Below are 23,713 nucleotides of genomic sequence, written 5' to 3' on the forward strand. Positions count from 1 at the left end.
CAGGGTGTTTGGCAGCAAAAGCTCGCGGCCACCAGTTGCTGCCCATCGATCGAGAAACTCACGACCTCGAAGTCGAAACCCACTCACTGTCACCCCGCCCGTTCAGCTCAAACGAAATCCCTGCTGGGGTGCTGTATACGTCTTCCAATTGTTCCAAGGTATGCTCTGCGGTGCTAAGAGGTGCCCTGCCGCCCACCCCACGAAACCTCGCTCCGGCTTGCCATCCCCTTCCCATTTGAAAACCAACTCCCCCGCCCGTGATCGGACCTGACATTTCCAACGGGCTCAGCTGTGCTAGTACTTGATTTCATGGTCCCAACCTCTCCTCTTCGATAATTTCAACATCACCGTGCCCATCTCAACCCGCCCGATCTTCCATCTTCTCCAGGACTGAGACCTGCCACCTCGACTCCCAGACACGCCTCCGCCTTAACTGCAACACACAACTGCGTTCGTGATGGAGGGTCAAAACGAGAACGATGAGCTTTACCCCATCGCGGTGCTCATTGATGAGTTGAAGGTAAGTGGAAGCTCCGAGCTCCGTTTCCCTCGACCGTTGGCCGCGGAGGGGGAGACCAGCGGACGCCAGCTAACAAGGTTCGCACCACAGCACGACGATGTTCTCCTCAGACTCAATGCTATTCACCGTCTATCTACCATTGCCCTAGCTCTGGGCCCGGAGCGCACCCGGGATGAGCTCATCCCCTTCCTTGATGGTCCGTGACCGCCCCTCCCTCCACGCAAGCTGAACGCGCGCTGACCTACACGCTTGATAGATTCTGTCGAGGATGAAGATGAGGTCTTGACTGCGCTGAGCGAAGAGTTGGGCAATTTCACAGAGTACGTCGGAGGACCGGAGCATGCACACGTGCTTCTGTCCCCGTTAGAGAACCTGGCGGCGATTGAAGAACCTCTAGTTCGTGAGAAGGTATGTTCTGGAAATATTTGCGAGAGCGAGTTGGAAATAGACCACATTTGCTAATGCGATGGGACTAGGCCGTCGAATCTCTCAACAAGGTTTGCGAGCAGTTGTCTGAGAGCCAAGTCGAGGAGCACTTTGTGCCTCTTGTCCTGCACCTCTCCAAGGCGGACTGGTTCACCTCGAAGGTCTCCGCAACAGGCCTGTACTGCACACCATACCAAAAGGCTTCGCCGACACTTCAGCAAAGCCTTCGTCAACACTTTGGCGCCCTTGTACACGATGAGACTCCGATGGTCCGTCGGCAGGCGGCCAACAACCTGGCCAAGTTCGTCAAGGCAATGGAGACGACCGTCATTATCGACGAGATGATACCCCTTTTCCAATATCTGGCTAGTGACGACCAGGATAGTGTGCGACTTTTGACTGTTGATATTCTCATCGCAATTGCCGAAGAGATCCCCAAGGAGCAGCAACCCAGCCACGGTGTTCTGCTCACTTCTCTGCGAAACCTGTTCGAGGATAAGAGCTGGAGGGTCCGATACATGGTTGCGGATAGATACGAAAAGGTTTGCACATTCCCCATCCCCCAGGGACATGGATACCCATAGGACCGCGGAGCAGGACTAACAACTCTACTATAGATTGCTAAAGCCGTGCATGAGGAGGTTATTACGCGCGACATGGTGCCCGCCTTTGTCAAGCTCTTGAAAGATACCGAGGCCGAGGTTCGCACGGCCATTGCTGGCCAGATTCCCGGTATGTAAACCCACCCCCCAACAAAAAAGTTGTTTCATTATTTGCATCGCCTGCTGACAACTTGACCAGGTTTCTGTGGATTGATTGACCGCGATACTCTGCTTAATGAGATTATGACTAGCGTAGAGGACCTTGTTTCCGACCAATCTCAACACGTTCGGGCGGCTCTTGGTACTCAGATCAGCGGCCTGGCGCCGATCCTTGGAAAAGAAGAGTGAGTTTTAATACACGGGACACCAAAGACTGTCTATTACAGATAGCTAACTTCTACGCTCAGGACCATTGCCCACCTGCTTCCCATGTTCCTCCAGATGCTCAAGGACGACTTCCCCGACGTCCGCCTGCACATCATTTCCAAGCTTGAGCAGGTTAACAAAGGTACGCACTCCACTTTTCTCGTGAATACTATCTGATGTACTAACTCAGTTTCTAGTCATTGGAATCGACCTTCTTTCGCAATCTCTTCTTCCTGCCATTGTCCAGCTGGCTGAGGACAAGCAATGGCGCGTGCGTCTCGCTATTATCGAATACATTCCCCTCCTCGCGAGCCAGCTGGGTGTCAAGTTCTTTGATGAGCAGCTGAGTGATTTGTGCATGGGGTGGCTCGGCGACACTGTTTTCTCCATTCGTGAAGCCGCCACTCAAAATCTGAAGAAGCTCACTGAGGTTTTCGGTGTGGACTGGTCTAAAGAGTCGATCATTCCTAAGGTGATGGCCATGGGCCAGCACCCTAATTATCTCTACCGCATGACTACTTGCTTCGCCGTTTCTGTGAGTCGTCCTTCATGATTTCCCCGCAGACGAATGCCCACTGACCGATATTTAGACCCTTGCCCCCGTTGTCACTCTTGATATCATCGAAAGCTCCCTCCTCCCCATTCTGGATCGCCTGGTTACGGACGAAATCCCCAACATCCGTTTCAACGTCGCCAAGTCCTATGCTGTTCTGATTGACACTTTGCGTCGCCTCCCGGCCGACAAGACCCTGGTCGAGGTTGAGAAGTCTGGCGAGACTGTTACTCCTTCACCCAAGAGTCAGGAACTCATCCAGCAACGAATCACGCCCAGCTTAGAAAAACTCCAGGAAGATGACGATGTTGATGTCCGGTACTTCGCTACCACTGCGGGTGGCACCCAGGACGAGGCTATGCAGACGTCCCCTTGAAATTGCTGGTCTTCTTGATTTCGCATGAACTACTTACTCTCTTCGGGAAGCCTGAATTCTAGTAAAGGCGCGGATGACAACAGATCACCCACAGAACCACAGAACATTTGGGGCATGAGCATCCTTGTCAGCTTAGAGAAATAGCCAGCTTTGGGATGAGATGTCTTGATGGCGTTTTTAATGTAGAGGTTTTTTGTTTCATACATAACCCGCCTATCTCCAGGTAGTCATAAAAGCAATTAGCAACTACGGCAGTTAATACTTTCCATCGGCGTGAGAGTGTTTCTCAGTAGAGCTGTCAGTGTCAATCATGCCGCGTTGCTGCCGAGGTCGACGTGGGGCGTGGCCAGTCACAGCGCGTCATTTGTCAGCGCGCCTCGCACGCGTCCGCCGATGACACATTGCACTTTTCAAAAGTCGCCTAGTATACTGCAAGTACATCTACTTGATGCATTCTCAGATGTATTGAATTCGACATGTTCAATTGGAACTCCAATTAGAGCTATTCGCCTCGAGATCACCAGCGGATCAGTTTGAACTCATCCAATCGACCGCAACTACATTCTTACACTATTGCATATCGACATACCCACCACTGAAGATTGAATCATGACGATCAATGTGGTAATCAACAACATGTCTTCGTGGCCCTACCACTTCGCCACCCTCTCCGAGGAAGACAAGCTTCGCCGGCGCGAACTGCTCGATTTGCGCGGGTCTTATGCGCAATGGTCAGTTATCATGGTGATTACCCTGCTCCGAGTCTATCAAGCATGGGTCAAAGCAGCCTACCCCACAGATAGCTCGGTAAAACCGCGCTGGGGACCCGTCTCATGGTGGGATCGTCCTCTGGTCGCTGGGTGGATGGAGACTCGGAGGCAGTATCTCATCTGCGGAGTGTGGCTCTTATGGCTAGTGGCTCTTTCAGTTTGGAATAGTGGAGAGGGTAAGCATATTCCAATATCCCGAATTGAATCGGGAACACCTTCTAGCAGAGGCAGTGAAAAAGTCAACTAACAATTACAGATTACCTCCACCTCACCAAGGCCCTTGGTCATGTCGGCCTCTCCCAGCTCCCACTACAAGTCCTAATGTCCCCAGCAGCCTACATCTCAACCTCAAAGCCATCCGCCTCATCAATCGTTTCATTCCTTACTTCCATCCCCCAAGGAACGCTGACGCCCTACCACCGTCTCTTCGGACGAATGGTCATCTCGCCTCTGCTCTTCGTCCACGCAACTCTCTACCTTCTCTTCTTCGTGCAATCCGAGCATCCAGAATTCGGGTCGCTCCTAAATAAGCGGGTCCGTGATCTTGACGTGCAATGCGGCCTGTTAGCGCTTTCTGCCGCGGTTCTCCTACTGCTGTTTGTTCGACCACGTGCTACTGCGCCGAAGAGTGGGACTCAGACGTGGCTTGCGGCGGGCTCGATGCAGGAGCGCCGACGATCGTTCTATTTTGGCCATGTTTCTTTGGTAGTTATCTTGTGCTCCGCGGCGTACTTTCATGTTGCTCAGGCACAGGGTTATATGCTGCAGACTTTGGGATCTTCTGTGCTCAATGGGGCGTGTTCGTTGGCTATGATTCGTTGGGGAGGGAGGGTAAAATGAATGGTCTTATTCGTTGTGGGATGTCGCATTTTCTATATCTATCACACATACTCATTTAATGCACATTGCACTATCTGCATTTCAATATGAAAAGCGCTCAAACATCTCCTGATGACATGATGCCCCGTATCCGTATTGGCATTAACGCATCTAATCCTGGCGAGACCCGCTAATGCGTTTCTCCAACTCCCCCTATGGGTTCACTGATAAACCTGGATCTGCCAGCCCTGCAGAGACTCGGGGCATTCGGGAAGGCTAAGACCAGCCGCTTGTGGAGCCACAAGGGCATCGTCGCTGGTTAGGTGGGCGAAAACCCGCGAGGAATAACGTTGAAACAGCCTCGCACTAGCTCCGGCTAAAACACCCTTTCAAGTCGGCATCCACTCTACACCAGACAAATGAGACTGAGACACCCACAATTAAGGATGCTCTTGGCAAGTCACTGACACGCCCACCGTGCCAAATGGTCCACTCGACGCACACAACCTGATGATTCCTATACCTCTCCGAGGACCAGGCGCCCGATGGTCTCGCGGCTTCTTAAAAGAATGCCGATCGCTCATTCTCGACTTTAAGAAAACAGCCGCTGCCGACTCATCCCTCCAATATGCGTGGGTCTTTCGTTCTTTCTCTGTTTTCCCTGGCGCTGGGCGCTTCTGCTGTCATTTCCAAGTCCAAGTTGACTACTTATGTCGATGTGCTGGCACTCGATAATACTTTCAACCCTGTCAAGGAGGCCTACTGGACTGGCTATCCTCATCATCGCCGTACCCCCTTTGCGGTGTCACCGGATGGCAAGTCAGCTTATGTTGCCTATCTCGACTCCAGTGAGACCGATGTTCATGTGCAGGAGTTGAACCCCAAGACGTTTAAGGCGACTGGAACGACGGTGACCGTCTCCGGCGGCAAGGAAGGTAAGGAACTCCGTTTAAGAGCCTATGGAAGATGAGTTTGACAATAAGAATTGCATAGCTGGCGGCCTTGTGGCTCACAACGATGGCTTTGCCATCCTGGTCAACGAAGCGATGCCGTCGGACACCACCAACGCACCCCCGAGCGACACCCCAGTCGCCGTACTGTACCGCTACACCTCTGGAAAGCAGACCTGGAAGACCTGGCTCGGTGGTCCGGGAGTCCACGACTCCGAGGGACGTGCTGCTTCCCCAGATATGAATGGTGATCTCGTCTACTCCGAGGACGCAGGCCTCTACGGCGCGTACTTCGTCGTCACCGATTACTCCGGCGATGCCTCGGGCCACTACGGCGATAGCATCGAGTATGTCTCCGAGAACGGAACTCTGGTCACCATTGAAGGCGCGTCCAGCTCGTGGGGGTGCAGCCACAACACGGGCATTGCGTTCGAAGCCGCCGACGCCGCCCCCTTCACCAGTATTTGTGCCGAAGACCAGGGCGCTATTTGGCTCAACACCAAAACCCAGGGCATGACCAATGACGGCGTCAAGATCTCGAACGAGAACACCACCAACGGTGCTTCCGGCGAGCCTATGGGCGGTATGTCGGGTAGTTACAGCGCACTGGCTCGCTTCGCCGAGACGAGCCGATACATCTTTGCGTGGGTGTCCCGCGGTGCGATTGACGTGACCGAGAACACCTGGATGGGCGATGGATACACAAATGTACAGAATCGGACCAACGGTCGCAACGTTGCCTTCTCCCTGTTCTCGGACAAGTACACCAAGGTCGGAGCCCAGGCGACTTCGAAGGTAGGTGCTGGGGATGGAGATAGCCAGGTTAACTGGGTGACTTCTGGATCGAATGACTGCTCGAATGCCCACGCCGCGACTTTCGGTCCTGTCAATGCGCTCGTCACCTGGGAGGAGATCTCGGACCCCATCTGTGATTATATTGCGATGGGATGCCGTGGTCAATTTGCTGGTACTTATTTCCAGCAGATTAACAAGAAGGGTGAGTTGGTTGGTGATTCGTTCAAGAGTACTGATGTCTATGTTGCGGGTGACATGGTAACTTTTGACGAGGGTCTTGCTGCGGCTCGTATCTGTTGGCCGTATGTTAGCATGGACTGGGATCTTTCGCAGGCTGTTGGTTATGGTGGTTCTACGACCACCACCAAGAAGCTGAGCTTCGCTTGTCTGACCCGCTAGAGTGGCTGTGGAGGCATGAGCAGCCGCCTGCGTCTCAGATAATTTGAATAAATAGAATGAGATGTCTACAGGCGTGTGTTAGGGAAAAGGTGCAGATAGTTTCCGCATTGAACTGTGTGGTCATCACTTTGTTGGTCAATGTGGGTGTTTTCGTCGGAAGTGTAAATATATAGTTCGCGTCGCAATCGGGGTATCCCAGCATCGTTGCCCCATCAATATAAGGCACGCTCACCCAAGCCGTCGTGTAATTTCAATATCAACTGCTTGATTAGTACATTTCTGGACATCAGCCTAGTTTTGTAGGGCTGAGTGTAAGACACGCCGTTAACGGCAACCGTGGAATCGCGCCTCCGCAAAAGTTGCCACCCCGGTCGGAGGTGAACAAGGATAAGCACTTCCAAGGGATTGATATCAAAATCCACGGCATCCAATCTAAAGTCGTGGGAGAATTGACATCATCAACTGAGCTTGTCATGGTTATGGTTATGGTTGCAATCACATTGTCATGGGTTGGTAGGGCAGCTGAGTGGCCCGGGCTTGGCGCCTCCTAAGAATAGCACGAGACCAGAACATCTTCTTCCTGGACCCTGTCCTTCAAACACCCGCCCTCTTGATGACTCCCGCAAATGGCAGGATGCGCTCTCAACGGCTGACGATCCTGCTTGCGATCGTCTTCGTCGCCTGCTTCTCCCTCTTCTACCTCCGTCCCGCCGAACAAGCTCCCCCAGAGCCCCCAGTCGACTTGCCTCCCCCCGAGCCGATCAAACACCCTCAGCTCCAAGCCGGCAAGACCTCCTACCCCCCGGAGAAGGTGCACCCAATCTCGAACTTGATCGGCAATGCGCAGCACACATTCGACAATGTCCGCTCCAGCCAGTCGAAAACCCTGGCCGATGCTGTGCAGGAGTACAAACGCCGCTACAAGATGCACCCGCCACCGCACTTCGACAAATGGTTTCAGTTCGCTCAGTCCAAGGGCGTGCAGCTAATTGACGAGTTCGACTCGATCTATCACTCCCTGCTCCCCTTCTGGGCTGTCAAGCCGCAGACAATCCGCGAGCGCGCCCGCGAGACACTCGGATTCGATAACGCGGTGATTGGTCTGCTGATTCGCGATGGTAAGGTGACTCTGACGGACGGTGGAGGTGATGGACGCAAATGGCAGCGCGATGCTACCGTTGGCATGATGAAGGACTTTGTGAAGTACCTCCCGGATATGGATCTGGTCTTCAACACGCACGACGAGCCCCGCGTTGTGATCCCCGGCGACGATCTCCAGCGCCTCGTGCAAACCGCAACGGATCGTGCTATCCCGTCTAATTTCCAAAAGAAGACTCCGACGAACGCGTGGTCTGCGCGGGCCTCGGACCTGAACAAAGGCGACCGCATCGACGAGGTGCGCACGACTCGCTTCAACCGATTCGCTCACCAGCCGACCTGGACCAATTCTCGCATTTCCTGTCCTGTCGATAGCCCTGCCCGATCGCTCGATGAAGCGGAACCGGATAACATCGACCCATACGCATACGGCGAATTGGGCTTCATCTACAACACCACCGCGTTCACCGATATCTGCCTAACTCCTTCCCTCCGCTACACCTACGGATTCTTCGATCGCCCGAATGCCTTTGACGTCGTGCATGATTTGTTCCCCGTCTTCTCGCAGAGCAAGATCTCAAGCTTCCAGGATATCCTTTACCCCAGTCCTTGGTACTGGGTGGAGAAGGTGCCGTACGAGAAACACAAGGATTATAACTGGGACGCCAAATCTGATCGGATGTACTGGCGCGGTTCTACAACTGGTGGTTTCTCGCGTGCCGGTGGCTGGCGCCGCCAACACCGACAGCAGTTTGTTGACAATGTCAACTCTTTGGAATCATCCAAGATTCTGGCCCGTCAACCGGACAGCTCGTGGGTTTCGCAGGATGTCAGCCGCGACGCCTACCGTGATAACTTCGACGTGAAGTTCACATTCATTGGCCAGTGTGACCCGGATGATTGCCACGCCCAGCAGGAGTACTTCGATGTAGTCAAGCCTGCCGGACAACAGGATGCATGGGCCCACAAATATCTGGTTGACGTGGACGGCAATGCTTTCAGCGGCCGATTCTACGCCTTTTTGCTCAGCAACAGCTTCGTATACAAAATTGCGCTGTTCCGCGAGTGGCACGACGAGTGGCTCAAACCGTGGGTACACTACGCTCCACTCGGCCTGAAAGGTAACGAGTATGTGGAAAGTATGCGGTACTTTACCACCGAGGAGGAGGGCAAGCAAGCGGCCTCCCAAATTGCGGTCTCGGGACAGCAATGGGCACAAAAGGTATTGCGGAATGAAGACTTGGAGGTCTGGTTCTTCCGTCTACTTCTGGAGTAAGTGTCATCTCGAACCGATGTCAAAAGTTTCCCTAATACTAAACACCTTTCTATAGATACGGACGTCTTGTGGACGACAACCGCGATCAACTAGGATTCTCCCTCTGATCGTACCATCCTACCCAAGGGAGTCTTAAAGGCCCAACCTCCCATTTTTTATATACCCAAATTACTCCGCCTGCTCGCTGAATATCGTTCAGCTTTGCAGGAGCTCGTCGATATCATGGCCTCCCTTACCTCTCTCCCTCTTGAAACGTTTGAAACCTGCTCTTTCCAAAATTCTGTGTTAATACCCTCCTGGTTTCGTTTCCGGCGGCTCATGTTTGCCACCGTTCATCTAAATGCATCTGAAAATGGACTTGGCGTTCTCGGGGCCTTTCGGTCATGCCTCGCTGTATCCAATATACATATAAATTGGAATCTACCAGATCTATACAAAAACTAATTCTGACTGAATGGGTAGTCTGGGCCACGCGTTAGGCAGTGCTTCGGCCTATTTGGGTTACGTGCAGCATTATTTGTCCTTTTCTGCTACGGGTCTGCTTACCATCTTGTCCCTCTCCATACATTAATCGGGAACCATCAACTTCCATTGCTCCCGTTTTGCTCTTCGATAGTCGCGTAGACGACTGCCATAAGACCATCCATGAACATCACTACTTTCATTCAATGCCCAGATCCTCTACCTGCTGAAAGAGCGCGACCATTGACCCTCCAGTTATTAGTAGACAATGATAAGAGTATGAGTCCTACTCATAACCAGGAACAGTGTCTATCGCCGATCCATCGAGATCCGGTGCCTCATCTACCGCGAGCTACTGACTCCCCCTGATGGACACGAACTACACGCCGGCAGCCACGGCCAGCGCCTATATTTCCGTCGATACTACGCCACGAATTCGGACGCGGGTGGCTGCACCCATCATTACTAGGAAGCTCCTGCAGGGTCGACGAAACCTGGTGAAGAAAGGACGAGTTCTGATAAGCAGGGGTACAGCAAATTCAATGTCATGGTCTGATATGCTCGTGTATACGCATGTATAACCCAGCCTATCAAGAACCCCTTACACTAGTATATTTTTTTGACCATCGTGCAGATACTCCGGGACCATAATCATTCTCTACGCGGAGAACACATTCCCCTTCCACCAAACACGAACAATCCTAGCCTACACAGCTACCATACCACCCCAGCATCTCCACAAAATTCGCTCACTGCACCTGGACTGCCAACTGCCACGCCCATGGACCTCAAGGCCTCCATCACCCCACGACGCCATCAATCTTCCACACAGACATACCCTACTGGTGGAACTCCGCCTGGGATGAAATTAGCAAAGTGAACCTATTTAACCTCCGTGTATCCCGCAGTGCACCAGGATTCGGGGATCTGAAAGATAAAGCGATGCTAGCGCAGCATCTGCGCCCGTTGGAGAGTGTTCAAGCGAGGAATTTCTATGTTGATGTTTATTGGCCCGTAAACTGAAGATGACGAGGCATTTTTCGAATGAGCGACTTTCTTTTGAAATTTAGGTGAAGGAGTGGGCTTTGTGCCCAAGTTTTGGTTTTGGATGCCTTGGATTGAGCGTCGGGGTTGGGATTTTGAGTCGAGAGAATTCTTGTAAATGTCCTGATGCTGGTTGTTTGGTGTTCAGTGAGTTGATCCTTGTGGTGGTGCTATGAATGCATTTGCTTTTTTACCTTTTCCGGGATGCAATCCTCTTATTTCTCAAATAGAACCTATGGTGGTATATTTCGCGACTGTATAACCATGTACCCTATGCTGTGCGTACTTCTGCCGAGGCCCCCAAAGCGGTGACGTTTTGCCAGTGGCGCGCCCCACAGCGTTGCGACTCCACTTCGAGGAGCTGCGATCGATAACGCATGATTTGAGTCCTATAAATCCCCCCTGCCCCGGCCTACGCACTCTTCTTTACCTTCGTTCGATGCTCGATTTCGCCTGAATCGCATCATGGCGGGCTTCCTCCCCAAAGCGATTGTCTCCGTGGTGGTCTTCGCCTACGGCCTGTTTAATGTGGCCCTATACGGCCTCATCGCCATCAAAAGGGGTCTCTACTTCAAGAAGCCGACTGAGAAGCAGACCCTCGAGCTCAAGATCGGTGCGTACGCTTCTCATACACACCTGCCATCGTCTATCTTCCATCAAGTCTCCATCCTTACTGGGACCATCTCATGTGATTTGATATCAAAGTCAAAAATCCGCCTGCTGATACCGGATCTATATAGCGCGTGATCGGATGTGGAACCTGTCAAAGGATTATTCCGGCCTGTCGCACCATTTCATCACCTTGACCAACGGCTTCAAGTTCCATCTCGTCAGTAATGTGAAGCCCGGCTCGCCTGCTGCGCTGAATGCCGACAAGCCGTTGGTTATCTTCATTCATGGGTGGCCGGATAGCTCAGGCATCTGGCGCTATGTCGCTGGGTCCCCGGACTTGCAGGAATCTGCCAACGTTGTTGCTATTGATCTGCCTGGATTTGGCGGTTCTGGTCGTCTAGAGAAGTACTCTGCGACTAGGGTGCTGGAGCACTTGACAGAGCTGATCCTGACTCTCCGGATGAAATATGGCGTGGATAGTGATTCTGAGTCCCGGAAGAAGAGGACTATCATTGTCGCCCATGATTGGGGCTGTGTTTTGTCGATGCGACTCGCGTCGGAGGCACCCGCCTTGGCCGACCGGTGGATATTGAGCAATGGACCCCTGGTATGTTTTGCTTTATACTGGTGTAGGCCGTTTATAAGCGCATCGCTAACTCTCATAACAGACCAAAATGGTCGAATCCAACATCCGCCGCTTATTGACATCCGCCAAGAAAATGCTCAATACTGCCCTCAACTCTCCCCTCTCATCACGGACGCCAATTCTTCAGGCATTCCGAACTATCAGCCCCATCCTGCGCCAGCTCAGTCTGTCCGGCTACATCTTCGCGATGCAATTGCCTCTCCCGCTCGTGCGATACTTCCTGACAGGCGGCAACAGTGCCCTCATGACCAGCATCCACTTCAACTCCCACGGTAAACAAAAGCCGACCCCTCAAGAAATGGCCGACTGCATGTCCAGCACCATGGGCCCATCCCTCGCCGAGTCCAAGACCCAAACCGCCGATGGCGAGTCATACCCCACCGGCGTCCAGTACGACCGGGACTTCTCCAAGATCCTCGACATGGCCAGCTACTACCGCCACGGCGCAGCGAGTGGCCGCTGGCAAAAGTCGCTCGAGACGATCACGGGCCTGCACAGCATTGCGGGTGAGAAAGTGCTGCGCCGCACGAGCAGTGGAACCGGTGTCTTCGACGAGGGCGTTCCTGGTGCCCTGAAAGCGAGTTCGACGATTGTCTGGGGCCAGAAGGATATCGCGCTGGACCCGCATCTCTGCTTGGATGGGATGGCCAACTACCTGGTCAAGGATAGTCAGGTCGTGATGCTGCCCCAGTCAGGCCATTTCACGCCGGTGGAGAAGGAGAGCCGTGCGGCTCTGGAGGCGGCCACTAAATGGGCGATTGAGGGCGAGAAGGGGGATGTGCAAGTCGCTCTGCAGGTTTCGTTCCCGGAGGCCCATGTTGTGGTGCGCCGCTGAGTGCGCCGACGAGCAGATCGATCCTCACCTTTTTCCCTCTCATAATGGCCGTATTTAGCTCAGTCAATTTTTTTCTCCCTTTTATCTCTAAATGTCACGATACTCAATTTGACGGGCCAGCCGACGTCTTCTTTTTCCACGGAGCTTCTGTATGACAGCGGGGGTCCGACTTCGCCCCTGGCGCCATTCCGGCTCCGACGCGACACCAGCCCCTGATTTAAGCGATCGAATCTTTGGCAGTGGTTCATGTAAAACTCTTCCGAACGCAATCGCAGTCTTCAAATTATACCGTAAGGTTGTCTTCACCAGTTCCAAGTATTTGTAGAGCAGAGCGGACACTAAGAGCGGATTAGGTGGGTTTGGTGAGGGGAAGCTGTCTTCGGTGTGGGCCACCTAACGCTCGGTCGTGCCTGCTGCACCCGCTGACATCCCCAGCTTCCCCTCAAGATCTCCGTCGAGCTCATTCCCTCTTGCCACTCTGAGTCCTTTCTGCCTGGCACTCTTTCTCTCCCACACCTCATTCCCTCGCTCCTCCCGGTTCCCACATCAACCACGTCCTCGCACGAACGCGATGCACCAGTGAACTGTTTTCGTCCACTGAACCTGCGTACGACCCAGGTACCACAGCTCTGTTTACCCGCCCTGCACCGGGCCAGGCCAAACTGCCATTGCCGACCTACCACGATATTTAACCCGGGGTGCCCTTTTTCGCTCGTTTATATTCTGTTGGGTTCGCGTTGGGATCTCGTTTTAGCGTGCCGCATCGGAGAGGCTAGCCCTTTTTTCCTTTTCCTCTTCATTCGTTTTGACCTTCAAGTTTCGAGCGAGCTCGCGCGCGATGGCTTCTGAACGGAATGCCGTGTATTGCACGGTAAGTTGTAATTCCCACCCCACCCCCATCTCCGAGATCGACATTCGGGACCCGAAGCTAACAATGGCCGGATTATGACAGCTGCTGCTGAGCGACAACTACCTCCCAGGTGAGCAATTGATGATTTTTGTGATTGGTTGATTTTCTTCGGATTGCTGATTTTGCTGTTTAGGTGCCATGGTCCTGGCGCATTCCTTGCGCGATAATGGGTCGACTGCGAGGTTGATTGCGCTGTACACGCCAGATGCGCTGCGCCAAGAGACGATCAAGGAGCTCCAGGTGGGTGAAATCATTTCCCTCAAAAATGATCCCTATGTGCATTGAGTCCTAACTAACGTTTAACTGATACAGACTGTTTACAACGAATTGATCCCGGTGCACTCGCTTGTGAATGGCCAGCCCGCCAATCTATGGCTGATGGACCGACCCGATCTCATCGCGACCTTCACCAAGATCGAGCTTTGGCGCCTGACCCAGTTCAACCGGATCGTCTATATCGACTGTGACGTCGTGGCCTTGCGAGCGCCCGATGAGTTGCTCGCTTTGGAGGTAGATTTCGCGGCGGCCCCGGACGTAGGCTGGCCGGACTGTTTCAACAGTGGTGTCATGGTCCTCAAGCCAAATCTAGAGGACTACTATGCCTTGAACGCACTCGCGGAGCGGGGAATCAGCTTTGATGGTGCCGATCAGGGCTTGCTGAATATGCATTTCCGGGACTGGCATAGACTGAGCTTCACGTATAATTGCACCCCGAGTGCGAACTACCAGTACATCCCCGCATACAAGCATTTCCAAAGTACCATCAGCATGATCCATTTCATCGGGTCGCAGAAGCCGTGGAACTCGCCCCGACATGTGCTGCCCCTGGACGCGCCGTACAATCAGCTGCTGGGAAAGTGGTGGGCGGTTTACGACAAGCACTACCGTCCTCCTTTTGTGGGTGCTCCTTACTATTTTGGGTATGAAGAGGTCAAGACTGATCGCTAAACAGGCGTTTATTCCGCCTTCGCAGGAACCACAGACGCATGAAGCACCGTACTATGTACCGGAAAACGCCGTCCAGATCTGGCCCGAACCGCAACATGTCCATCATCCAGAGCCGGAGCCTACAAGTCATCGCCATGAGGAGGAGCATTCGGACGGTAAGATCCAGGAGCATGTTACGATCTCTGAAGAGCAGGAGGGATCGCATGGACATGCCGAGACAGACCAGGCGCCATCTTTGCCGGTACCGACACTAAGCGCAGTGCCACAGTACGTCCGAGGTGAAGAGCATGTCTCGACCTGGATACCTCCACAACCTCATCTCCCAGCTTCGACTTTCCACCCGCAACCACATAACGAAGAGCACCCAGCAGCCCCAGAGGAACGCCACGAACATCACGAACCGTCCCACGATGAAAGTCACATTCACCATCCCCAGCCTGTACCACCACCGCCAGCCACCGAAATCTTCCACCGTCCTCCATCACCGGAGCCTGAATCTCCCAAGTTCGAGGCACCAAAGGTAGAATGGGACGCATCGCGGTATGTTTCTCTTTATTTCTCTCCAACTCCATTGCGCCCCTTGATGAGATCCCCGCTTATACTCGACAGAGAGCCACCACCCCTCAACTCCAAGCCGGAAGGAATCAGCCTCGAACAAAAGACCTACACCATGTCCGAAGACACAACCCTCTTCCAACCACCCCCGTCATATCCGGAAGCGCCGAAAAACATGTACTATCAAGTCCCCGTCACAAAGCCTGAACCGCAAAAGATCTCCCAGATCTTCCCTTGGGAGAGCCACGCCCCAAAACCAACTCGCGTCTTCGCATACGAGCAACCCATCCCCAGTGCCCCCGATCACGAAGCAGCTCCCTCGCAGCCGCAACCCAATGAACCTGAACCTGAGTCCGAGCCGCAGTTGCTCGAAAACACACCACCTACCAGCCACCCAGCACCACCCCCCTTACAAACCTTCAGCCGAAAAATTCGAAAACTACTCCCACTCCAACGCCTGGGACGAAGACCCGCATATCCAGCGGTACATTGAATCCATCCAAGCCGCGCGACGAGCCCGCACACAAGTGCTATCCGGCAATCCAGCCGGCAGCATGTCACCTCAAGAATTACCAACCCATGCAATATCCGGCCACCGGCCCAGTATCCTGCTAACCGACTTCCCGACGGAAGTCGAGCGACCCAGTCTCCCCGTGACGCCGGCTCCGATCGAGCGGCGACCGGGCAACGACGACTACGTCTCCGCGACAGCCCTCCCTGCTGCGGAGGGAGTGCCGGATCAGGAGGACTGGGTGGGTGTCACGGTTGATGCGTTTTCAACCCTCTTGAGAGCAACCTACTTATTCTGGCAATCTACAGAATCCAATGGAGAGGCTCGAGGTGCTGAGGAGGGAGTCCGTGGGGCGGTTGTCTAGGTGGGAGTAGTATGTGGGTTAGTTGTGGGTTGCTAGTGCTTTTGTCTAGTAGGGTCATAATTTTTTGTTTGATTTTCCTGGATTTTTTAGTTAGTTGAAATTTTTGTTGATGAATTGCATTTCTTTGCATTGCGTGTTTTTTGCTCGTGTCGGGCTTGTACATCGCGACGCATTTGCATCGGTTTTGATTTCAGTATAATCTGATATGACTGTATTTTCCTGTTGTGATTTCGATCATGGGATCAGTCGTTGATGTTTGTTGTTTGTTTTTTAGTACGGCGATTAAGCAATATAATGCATCGTCTTGTTGTCCCGCTCACCAAAGACACCCAGAAGTAATCAATCCAGCAGGTTGTCAATCCAGTAGGTTGAATAGTATGACCCTCAAGTGCATGTGGCAAGTCACGTGTAAGCTTATTCTGCAGGAGCTGGGAGCTTGGAGCTGTATGTAGGCCGTGTTTATTGTCCCAAAGATCCCGGATACGAGAGATCCCAAACTATGACTCGCGCACAAACGTACTCGGCCCAAGGAACACCAGCAACGGCATCTCCACCACTCCCACCAGGCGCTCGAAACCTTCGGAAAGGGAAGATCTCCGAACCCTTCTGACCTGCCTTTTTAAATTAGCGTCTGTGGCCGAGGACACAGCCTATGGTAGCGCGTGATGTTCAGGGGCCAGGGTGCTGAGAACCAATAAGGAGGGCTGGGAAGAAAATCTAAGGAAATGCTTATCTGCGCCCCGGCTGCACTAGCCCTTAGGTGGACAACCTAAAATCGGACCCGGTGAGAAGAATTTTCGGTGTCAACCATACGAGTGGTAAATAACCATCTTGCCTACTGGATAGGGAAGGACCTTTTATGGGTATGCCACGCCTTTATAGGCTTACTACTGCTGCTAGGTATGTACTAGAGTATAGTTACATCGGACTCCTCGGATCCCCCAGCTGCCCGCATGCTTGGGGTTTGCTAAGAAAGTATATTAATAATGGCGCCGGGGTGGGAGGTTCCGGGTTGGGGTACATGATTGAAACATTCAGAGGAAGCCGGTGAGGGGTTGCGAACTCCAGTCATTTAGGCACTGGTAGTATTGGGGGCGCAATGTGCTCCGGTGTACGCCGTACAGAGTACGCGTCGTCGCGAGGCGGGAAGAACTCACAACCGACTTGGCCTTGTTTGCCGTGAAGAAAGGTAGCCGCGTCTGCCTCGGCGGTCCACCGAAGTAGATTTTTCATCCGAACCTTCCTATACCAGACCGAAGTATGCAAACAAAACACCTTGAGATAGAACAAATCTAGACTCAGAGTACCTACTCATCCTCACCCCAGCAAAAATAAAGTGCAGTCTGACCCCTCGCCCCCTCATCATGCAACCGATCCATCTTGGGGGGCGTTACATTGGCGATTTCATGAAAGCGCCCCCATTAGTCACCACGCGGAGACCCTCTCCATTCCCGGACTGCTGATTGGCGTGCTATCCGACCATCGGCCCGACTGACAGACAGGCGACCAATCAGGGCCGCCCACGGAACGTTCGGCGGGGCTTCCATGGGACGTTCTGCGCAGATTCGCCTCCCACGGGGCAAAATCGGCGCGCGGAGACCTGGGGACACTCCGAAACTCAATGTGATTTTCTCTTATTAATGCCTGGCTTTCCCCATCTTTTCATTTCTTCTTGGGTTGTGCTGCTCTGGTTTGATCTTTTCCTTTCGTTCCGAGTCTCTTGCAGCCGTTCTTTATACTTGCCCTCCCTTTGCATCCATCCGGAACAAAACTAGCACCATGGATGCCGTCACGCCCCAACCCCCGGCGTACGAAAATGACAAGATCGGTGAGCACAAGCACGAGCCGGCCTTCGAGGAGGAGAATGGTCTGAAGCATGGCGAGGTCTCGGATGCCTTTGGTAACGAGGAATATGCCGAGATCAAGTACAAGACCCTGAAGTGGTGGCAATGCGGTCTGCTCATGATTTGCGAGTCCGTCTCGCTGGGTGTCCTGTCTCTGCCTTCCGCCGTCGCGACGCTTGGTCTTGTCCCTGGTGTCATTCTGATTGTTGGTCTCGGTCTGCTGGCTACCTATACCGGCTACAACATCGGTCTGATGCGCGAGCGGTATCCTCACATCCAGAACCTCGCGGACGCTGGTGAGATTCTGCTCGGTAGTTTTGGACGCGAGCTTTTCGGTCTTGGACAGTTCCTTTTTTGCATCTTCGTTATGGGTAGTCATATCTTGACTTTCCGTGTTATGATGAACACTGTCACTGAGCACGGTACTTGCTCTATTGTCTTCAGTGTTGTTGGTATGGTCATTTCGCTTGTCCTGTCTATCCCTCGTACTATGAAGGGCATGACCTGGATCTCCTTTGCTTGTGAGTCACTATCTATCTAAACCTTACATACCCGCACAAAGCATCTAACACCCAAAAGCCTTCCTCTCCATCTTCTCCGCCGTATTGATCACCATGATCTCTGTCGGCGTCGAAGCCACCCCAGACCGCGTCATCGAAGCCACCGTCCAAAACAACCTCTACACAGCCTTCCAATCCGTCTCCAACATCGTCTTTGCCTACTGCGCCCACGTCGCCTTCTTCGGCCTAATTGCCGAAATGGAGAACCCGAAAGACTTCAAGAAGTCCCTTTTCATGCTGCAGGGCTTCGAAATCTGCCTCTACCTTGCTGCCTCCGTCGTTATCTACTACTACGTCGGCAAAGACGTTTCCTCCCTGCCCTGACCTCCGCCGGCCCCGTCATGAAGAAAGTAGCCTACGGCATTGCCATCCCCACTATCGTCGGCGCCGGCGTCGTGAACGGCCACATCGGCTTGAAGTACATCTACTTCCGGCTCTGCGCGAAGTCCGACCTGATCCACCAGCGCAACTGGAAGTCCGTCGGTCTCTGGCTTACCCTCGGCGTGACTTGCTGGGTCGTTGCGTGGATTATTGCCGAGGCTATCCCCGTGTTCAGTAACCTGAATTCGCTGATTGCTGCGCTCTTCGCTAGTTGGTTCAGCTACGGTCTTTCTGGTATCTACTGGCTGCACCTTAATTATGGGCTGTGGTTCGCTGGGCCAAAGAAGATTGCTCTGACTATTCTTAATGTCGGTATTGCGCTTATTGGTCTGGTGCTTTGTGTGCTTGGTCTTTATGCTTCTGGTACTGCTATTCATAATGATAATAGCAGTGCCAGTTTCACTTGTGCCAACACTGATACCTAAGTGTTTGTGGGGGTTGTATTACGATCCTTTGCTGTTTTTGTATTATATGAATTGCATCTTGTACATAGAGCATTTTGCTGCTGGTTTCTATAGAGGAACTTGACTTGAGCTGATTACTGGCTAATAAATGACTGCATGCTATATACCCGTTTCATTATTGTAAACTCGCTGTTCTAGAATCAGTTGCCTTTGATGCCAGACGAATTTTCATTCACTTTCGGCTTGAATGATGTGTATGTGGAAGGTGTATTCAAGCTGTACCAGCCCAGAGGCCCAGGAAAAGATGTCTAATTTCATCAGTCGTAAGAATAATAACGCTAAGCGCTCAGAAATGAAGAAAAATGCCACTGTCGAAAACCAAGCTACTGCTTATGCGTCGCTGAGACGCTTCCCACGAACGGAGTAGTAATGACTCTGCTTGATATGGCTCGCCTTCCCAGTCTTCTCATCAAACATACTGAAGCCATGGATAGCGGCATTAGGTGGTGTGTAGACTGCATTGCATTAGCCTTAATCAAGAGATGTTGGCGGAGGAACTCACGGTGAAGCGAAATAGCAAAGTTGTCCGGGTCGGGGTTCGAGATTCTGTGAAGACCCAGCTGTGGTATGAATTAGTGAAGACCCTTAGCTTTAGCGGGGATGGACTCGACGAACCTTGTCGGACATGTAGGTGACCTGGTTTTCGCCGTAGATGGTGTGTTTGGTGATTTGCGGTGGGGAGGTCTCTCCGTGTTCAATTCTCTCCGTGTCGGGCCAGGAGTAGAGAGTTTCTTGGAGGTTTCCTTTCAGGATCTGTTGGAGTTAGAGCGTGAAAGATGCGTGGGCTATTGAGTGAGGCTACCTTCATCACGCAGTGGGCGTTGGCGTGGTCGTGGATTGCACTTCCCTTTCCAGGGCTCCAGACGAGGATTAGCTGGCGGTTTATTTTAGCCTCGTAATCAGATAGACACAGAGAATGATAGCTGATGGTAGCTGGGTATTTCAAAATATCTCCCATGCAGCACGCTTGACCTACCAAATTACTCTTCCCATTCCCCTCGTCAATCAGGTTTCTCGTGTAGGTTCTGCTCCCATCAGCCAAGGCAAAGGCACCCCACTCCGATTCATTAGAGACATATTTCTCCATTAACTTTTGAATGGCCAGGGGATCAACGTCATCGGAATCGAGACCAGAGCTTGGGCCCAGGGCCACGCTGAGGTCTTGCACAAGTTTCTCGAAGGCGTTGGAGTTTAACTCGGAGTTAGCCGGTGAGTCAATCTCGTTCCGGAGGTAAGGCATGGCGAGAGATGCAGCTTGAACAAGATGCCAGGCGGGGGAGGTCTTGAAAACGAAAGCAAAGTGAGGGTTATCCAAGGCCGTTATCGGAATTCGGGTTGAAGTGGGCTGTGGAATAATGATGCTGTCCACGGAATGGATTGTTTATGCCACTATGCCCCGCTAACAATGTCAATGAATGAGGCTGCAAATATGAGCGTAGTACAAGTTTCGAGGACAAACCTAATTGGCGATGTGCAAAGAAAAGAGAACAGCGACTGTCGACCTCTAATGGTTCCTGAGACTTCCGCCACCCCTTGCAGCCTCAGGCATCAAATGATGCGATAACGATAAGGAACACGTGCTTCCATTCAATTTGCTGCCTCATAAATCCGGCATCAATGACATAGTGGTAAAAATCTGCCTGAGGCCGGCACCCCGCCCTGACTAAGAGGATAGCCACAATTCAAAGATTGTGGTCTCCGCAAATTCATCATCGACGAAGGCGTCTGTTCTGCAACACAACGAGGGAAACTCACCAAGGCGAGAGTTTCCTGTACGCTGCGACTTGGACCTGGAATAACTACACTGCCCTTACGATTTTAGTGTTTTCCAACCGCCAACATGTCGACCACAATTGACAAGGTTAGTTCGCTGTCACCGCTGGACCCTTGAAACACGCCACCACGAGAAAGAACTGTCGCTAATGGGGATTTTTGCTACTTGCAGATCAAGGAGATCGAGTCCGAGATGGCTCGGACTCAGAAGAACAAGAACACCTCCTTCCACTTGGGTACGGACGCGCCCCGATGCAATCTTTAATTTCTCGACGGACTCGACTGACAACGTGAAGGACAACTTAAGGCTAAGCTTGCGAAGCTCAAGCGAGAGCTGCTGACCCCGTCTGGAGGTGGTGGCGGCGGCGGTGGTGGTAAGTGCCCTTTCTCTTGAGATATGACGTATTTTTGCTAATGTGGATGATTTTTAGCCGGCTTCGATGTTGCGCGTACTGGTGTTGCCAGTGTGTATGTTGGCTCATACCTCTGTTGATGTCTGTGATGGTATACTGATATATATCCTACAGTGGTTTCATTGGTTTCCCCTCCGTCGGAAAGAGTACTCTGATGAGCAAACTCACCGGCCAGCACTCCGAGGGTATGTTGCGCGTGATCTTGATGGGATTGCAGTTCTAACTTTGCTCTCTAGCTGCCGCATACGAGTTCACAACCCTTACGACAGTGCCTGGACAAGTCATGTACAACGGTGCGAAGATTCAGATTCTGGATCTTCCTGGTATTATTCAAGGTGCCAAGGATGGTAAGGGTCGTGGTCGTCAGGTCATTGCTGTCGCGAAGACCTGCCATTTGATTTTCATTGTGCTCGATGTCAACAAGCCTTTGGTTGACAAGCGTGTCATCGAGAATGAATTGGAGGGATTCGGTATTCGTATCAACAAGTCGCCCCCCAACATCATGTTTAAGAAGAAGGACAAGGGTGGTATTGCTATCACCAGCACTGTTCCTTTGACCAACATCAGTCACGAGGTGAGTACTCTCGCTCTGCTATAGTCGGGGTGAGAGTCGAATGCTGACACCCCACAGGAAATCAAAGCCGTCATGAACGAGTACAAGATCTCGTCCTGCGATATCGCTATCCGTTGCGATGCCACCATCGATGACCTGATTGATGTCCTGGAAGCCAAGAGCCGAAGCTACATCCCCGTCGTCTATGCGCTGAACAAGATCGATTCCATCTCCATCGAGGAGCTGGATCTGCTGTACCGAATTCCCAACGCTGTGCCCATCAGTTCGGAGCACGACTGGAACATCGACGAGCTGATGGAGATGATGTGGGAGAAGCTTGAGCTGCGACGAATTTACACTAAGCCTAAGGGCAAGGCACCCGATTATACCGCTCCCGTTGTGCTGCGCAAGAACAAGTGCACTGTGGAAGACTTCGTAAGAACCCCTTTCTGCATATCATTCGAAGAACCATGCTAATTCGGCCCATCACAGTGTAACGCTATTCACCGTACCATCAAGGATCAATTCAAGCATGCCATTGTGTATGGCCGCTCCGTCAAGCACCAGCCGCAGCGAGTCGGTCTCGCTCACGAGCTTGCCGACGAGGATATCGGTACGTGACTGCAGAAGCACACCCGATACCAAATGCACCGATCAAAGATCAAAAGCTGACCACATCTACAGTGTCGATTGTGAAGCGGTAAACGCCCACCTCAACCACCACGACCGTCGCCCGCGTGCGATGCGACGAGCAAATCCAAATCGCGCTGGGAACGGGACCAATGACCTGGGCGGTCCGGAGCGGATGTTTCTACCCCTGCCACGCTGACAGGTACGGGGCTTCTGGGCTACAGCTCTCCGTCAGACGCCACGGACGCCGAGCATAGTTGGACGGCACGAGTCATTCCCGCACGGACAACCGAGTTCATCGAATAGGGACTCGGAAAGTTGCAGGGCTTGCTGAGGAGGAGATTGAATGCCAGGCTGTGAGCAGGGCCGGACGGCCCACGCATACTCTACTTGCTTATTGTGATGTTCGTTTCCTATCCCGTTACCTTCCGAGGGTTGCTGCGTGGTTTTTTTTTCCTTGCTGTGCCGTCGTCGAGTTGGAGAAAGGTCCAATGAGTTCGCATCGGTCTCAGGGTCAACATGACGGGGGTCGTGAGGGGATGTTGCATTCTCGTTTTTGATAGTCTTGGCGGGCTTCCAAGTTTGATGCATGATGCTTTTTGATTTTTGCTTGATGTACTATGGCCTTTTGAAGCGACCGGTCCATATTGTTATGATCACCCATTCTTCTTGTTGCCGGGACATTCATTGTTTCGCCAACAAAAATGATTCCAATGAAAAAGTTCTAGATCAGGTCTTTATGGGTAACCAAGCCATTGTTGCATACGATGCGTCTTGACAGTTCTAGTTGAAGGAATTAGCGTAGCGATGACAAGGAAAATACATCCATCTTTGCTTTTGCTGCCCAAGGCATTGAACATTTCCTCCCGCATTTAGTATCGATCCTGCACTGACTTCGCGAGCTAACAAAAGAAAGACCAGCCACGCAGCCCGCCTCGCTGATCCGGCATACGACATGCATGGATTGCCCGCGCATAGCCAATGGCCCAATGGCCACCCCGGCATATACTAGCGAACTACGACAGCAGGATAGGCCGATATACTTATCAAATCCCAGCAAGCGCTCTTCCCAAGGGTGGGTGCCCAGGCCCAAATTCAGGCACGCGAGACACGGCCGACTGAGTCGCCGTCTTGAGCAGGCGCGAAAGTACATCCATCACAGACTGTGATTGTGATGCTGGCAGCTGGGATGGATGCACCCCCCCCTCCTGGCTGCGAGTAATTCCTGAAAATCGGTGTCTGCTCGCTGCTTTTTCCA

At 52.5% G+C, this 23,713-nt stretch overlaps 9 protein-coding genes across 9 annotated transcripts; 8 read left to right on the forward strand and 1 right to left on the reverse strand.

Annotated features, from left to right (window-relative positions):
• Window positions 1-457: 457 nt before the first annotated feature.
• N7532_010579 (protein phosphatase 2A structural subunit TPD3) lies at window positions 458-2,843 on the forward strand (the record flags this gene model as incomplete). Its single annotated transcript, XM_056623070.1, has 8 exons — window positions 458-716; window positions 777-928; window positions 997-1,488; window positions 1,564-1,678; window positions 1,748-1,892; window positions 1,956-2,056; window positions 2,112-2,449; window positions 2,505-2,843. 8 exons carry the CDS (start codon window positions 458-460, stop codon window positions 2,841-2,843), a joined length of 1,941 nt encoding a protein of 646 aa, XP_056470486.1.
• Window positions 2,844-3,479: 636 nt separating this feature from the next.
• On the forward strand, window positions 3,480-4,453 carry N7532_010580 (ferric reductase-like transmembrane domain-containing protein; the record flags this gene model as incomplete). Its single annotated transcript, XM_056623071.1, has 2 exons — window positions 3,480-3,789; window positions 3,870-4,453. 2 exons carry the CDS (start codon window positions 3,480-3,482, stop codon window positions 4,451-4,453), a joined length of 894 nt encoding a protein of 297 aa, XP_056470487.1.
• Window positions 4,454-5,060: 607 nt separating this feature from the next.
• N7532_010581 (uncharacterized protein) lies at window positions 5,061-6,576 on the forward strand (the record flags this gene model as incomplete). The annotated part of the gene is made up of 2 exons (XM_056623072.1): window positions 5,061-5,367; window positions 5,426-6,576. 2 exons carry the CDS (start codon window positions 5,061-5,063, stop codon window positions 6,574-6,576), a joined length of 1,458 nt encoding a protein of 485 aa, XP_056470488.1.
• A 613-nt stretch (window positions 6,577-7,189) lies between these two features.
• On the forward strand, window positions 7,190-9,057 carry N7532_010582 (putative capsule-associated protein CAP1; the record flags this gene model as incomplete). The annotated part of the gene is made up of 2 exons (XM_056623073.1): window positions 7,190-8,946; window positions 9,006-9,057. 2 exons carry the CDS (start codon window positions 7,190-7,192, stop codon window positions 9,055-9,057), a joined length of 1,809 nt encoding a protein of 602 aa, XP_056470489.1.
• Window positions 9,058-10,921: 1,864 nt separating this feature from the next.
• Window positions 10,922-12,549, forward strand: N7532_010583 (alpha/beta fold hydrolase; the record flags this gene model as incomplete). The annotated part of the gene is made up of 3 exons (XM_056623074.1): window positions 10,922-11,069; window positions 11,197-11,675; window positions 11,737-12,549. 3 exons carry the CDS (start codon window positions 10,922-10,924, stop codon window positions 12,547-12,549), a joined length of 1,440 nt encoding a protein of 479 aa, XP_056470490.1.
• An 838-nt stretch (window positions 12,550-13,387) lies between these two features.
• Window positions 13,388-15,837, forward strand: N7532_010584 (uncharacterized protein; the record flags this gene model as incomplete). The annotated part of the gene is made up of 7 exons (XM_056623075.1): window positions 13,388-13,420; window positions 13,502-13,529; window positions 13,593-13,699; window positions 13,772-14,356; window positions 14,412-14,947; window positions 15,017-15,255; window positions 15,353-15,837. The coding sequence occupies 7 exons, from the start codon at window positions 13,388-13,390 to the stop codon at window positions 15,835-15,837; spliced, it is 2,013 nt and encodes a 670-aa protein (XP_056470491.1).
• A 1,779-nt stretch (window positions 15,838-17,616) lies between these two features.
• Window positions 17,617-19,047, forward strand: N7532_010585 (uncharacterized protein; the record flags this gene model as incomplete). The annotated part of the gene is made up of 3 exons (XM_056623076.1): window positions 17,617-18,202; window positions 18,261-18,547; window positions 18,589-19,047. The coding sequence occupies 3 exons, from the start codon at window positions 17,617-17,619 to the stop codon at window positions 19,045-19,047; spliced, it is 1,332 nt and encodes a 443-aa protein (XP_056470492.1).
• Window positions 19,048-19,416: 369 nt separating this feature from the next.
• Window positions 19,417-20,326, reverse strand: N7532_010586 (putative cysteine dioxygenase Cdo1; the record flags this gene model as incomplete). Its single annotated transcript, XM_056623077.1, has 4 exons — window positions 19,417-19,541; window positions 19,589-19,646; window positions 19,702-19,839; window positions 19,889-20,326. 4 exons carry the CDS (start codon window positions 20,324-20,326, stop codon window positions 19,417-19,419), a joined length of 759 nt encoding a protein of 252 aa, XP_056470493.1.
• Window positions 20,327-20,926: 600 nt separating this feature from the next.
• Window positions 20,927-22,529, forward strand: N7532_010587 (GTP-binding protein RBG1; the record flags this gene model as incomplete). The annotated part of the gene is made up of 9 exons (XM_056623078.1): window positions 20,927-20,947; window positions 21,032-21,095; window positions 21,156-21,233; window positions 21,291-21,327; window positions 21,387-21,457; window positions 21,509-21,846; window positions 21,904-22,260; window positions 22,318-22,438; window positions 22,510-22,529. 9 exons carry the CDS (start codon window positions 20,927-20,929, stop codon window positions 22,527-22,529), a joined length of 1,107 nt encoding a protein of 368 aa, XP_056470494.1.
• Between the last annotated feature and the right edge of the window lie 1,184 nt (window positions 22,530-23,713).

Source organism: Penicillium argentinense (assembly GCF_028826775.1).
Source record: "Penicillium argentinense strain IBT 30761 chromosome Unknown utg000010l_segment0_segment0, whole genome shotgun sequence".
NCBI lineage: Eukaryota > Fungi > Ascomycota > Eurotiomycetes > Eurotiales > Aspergillaceae > Penicillium > Penicillium argentinense.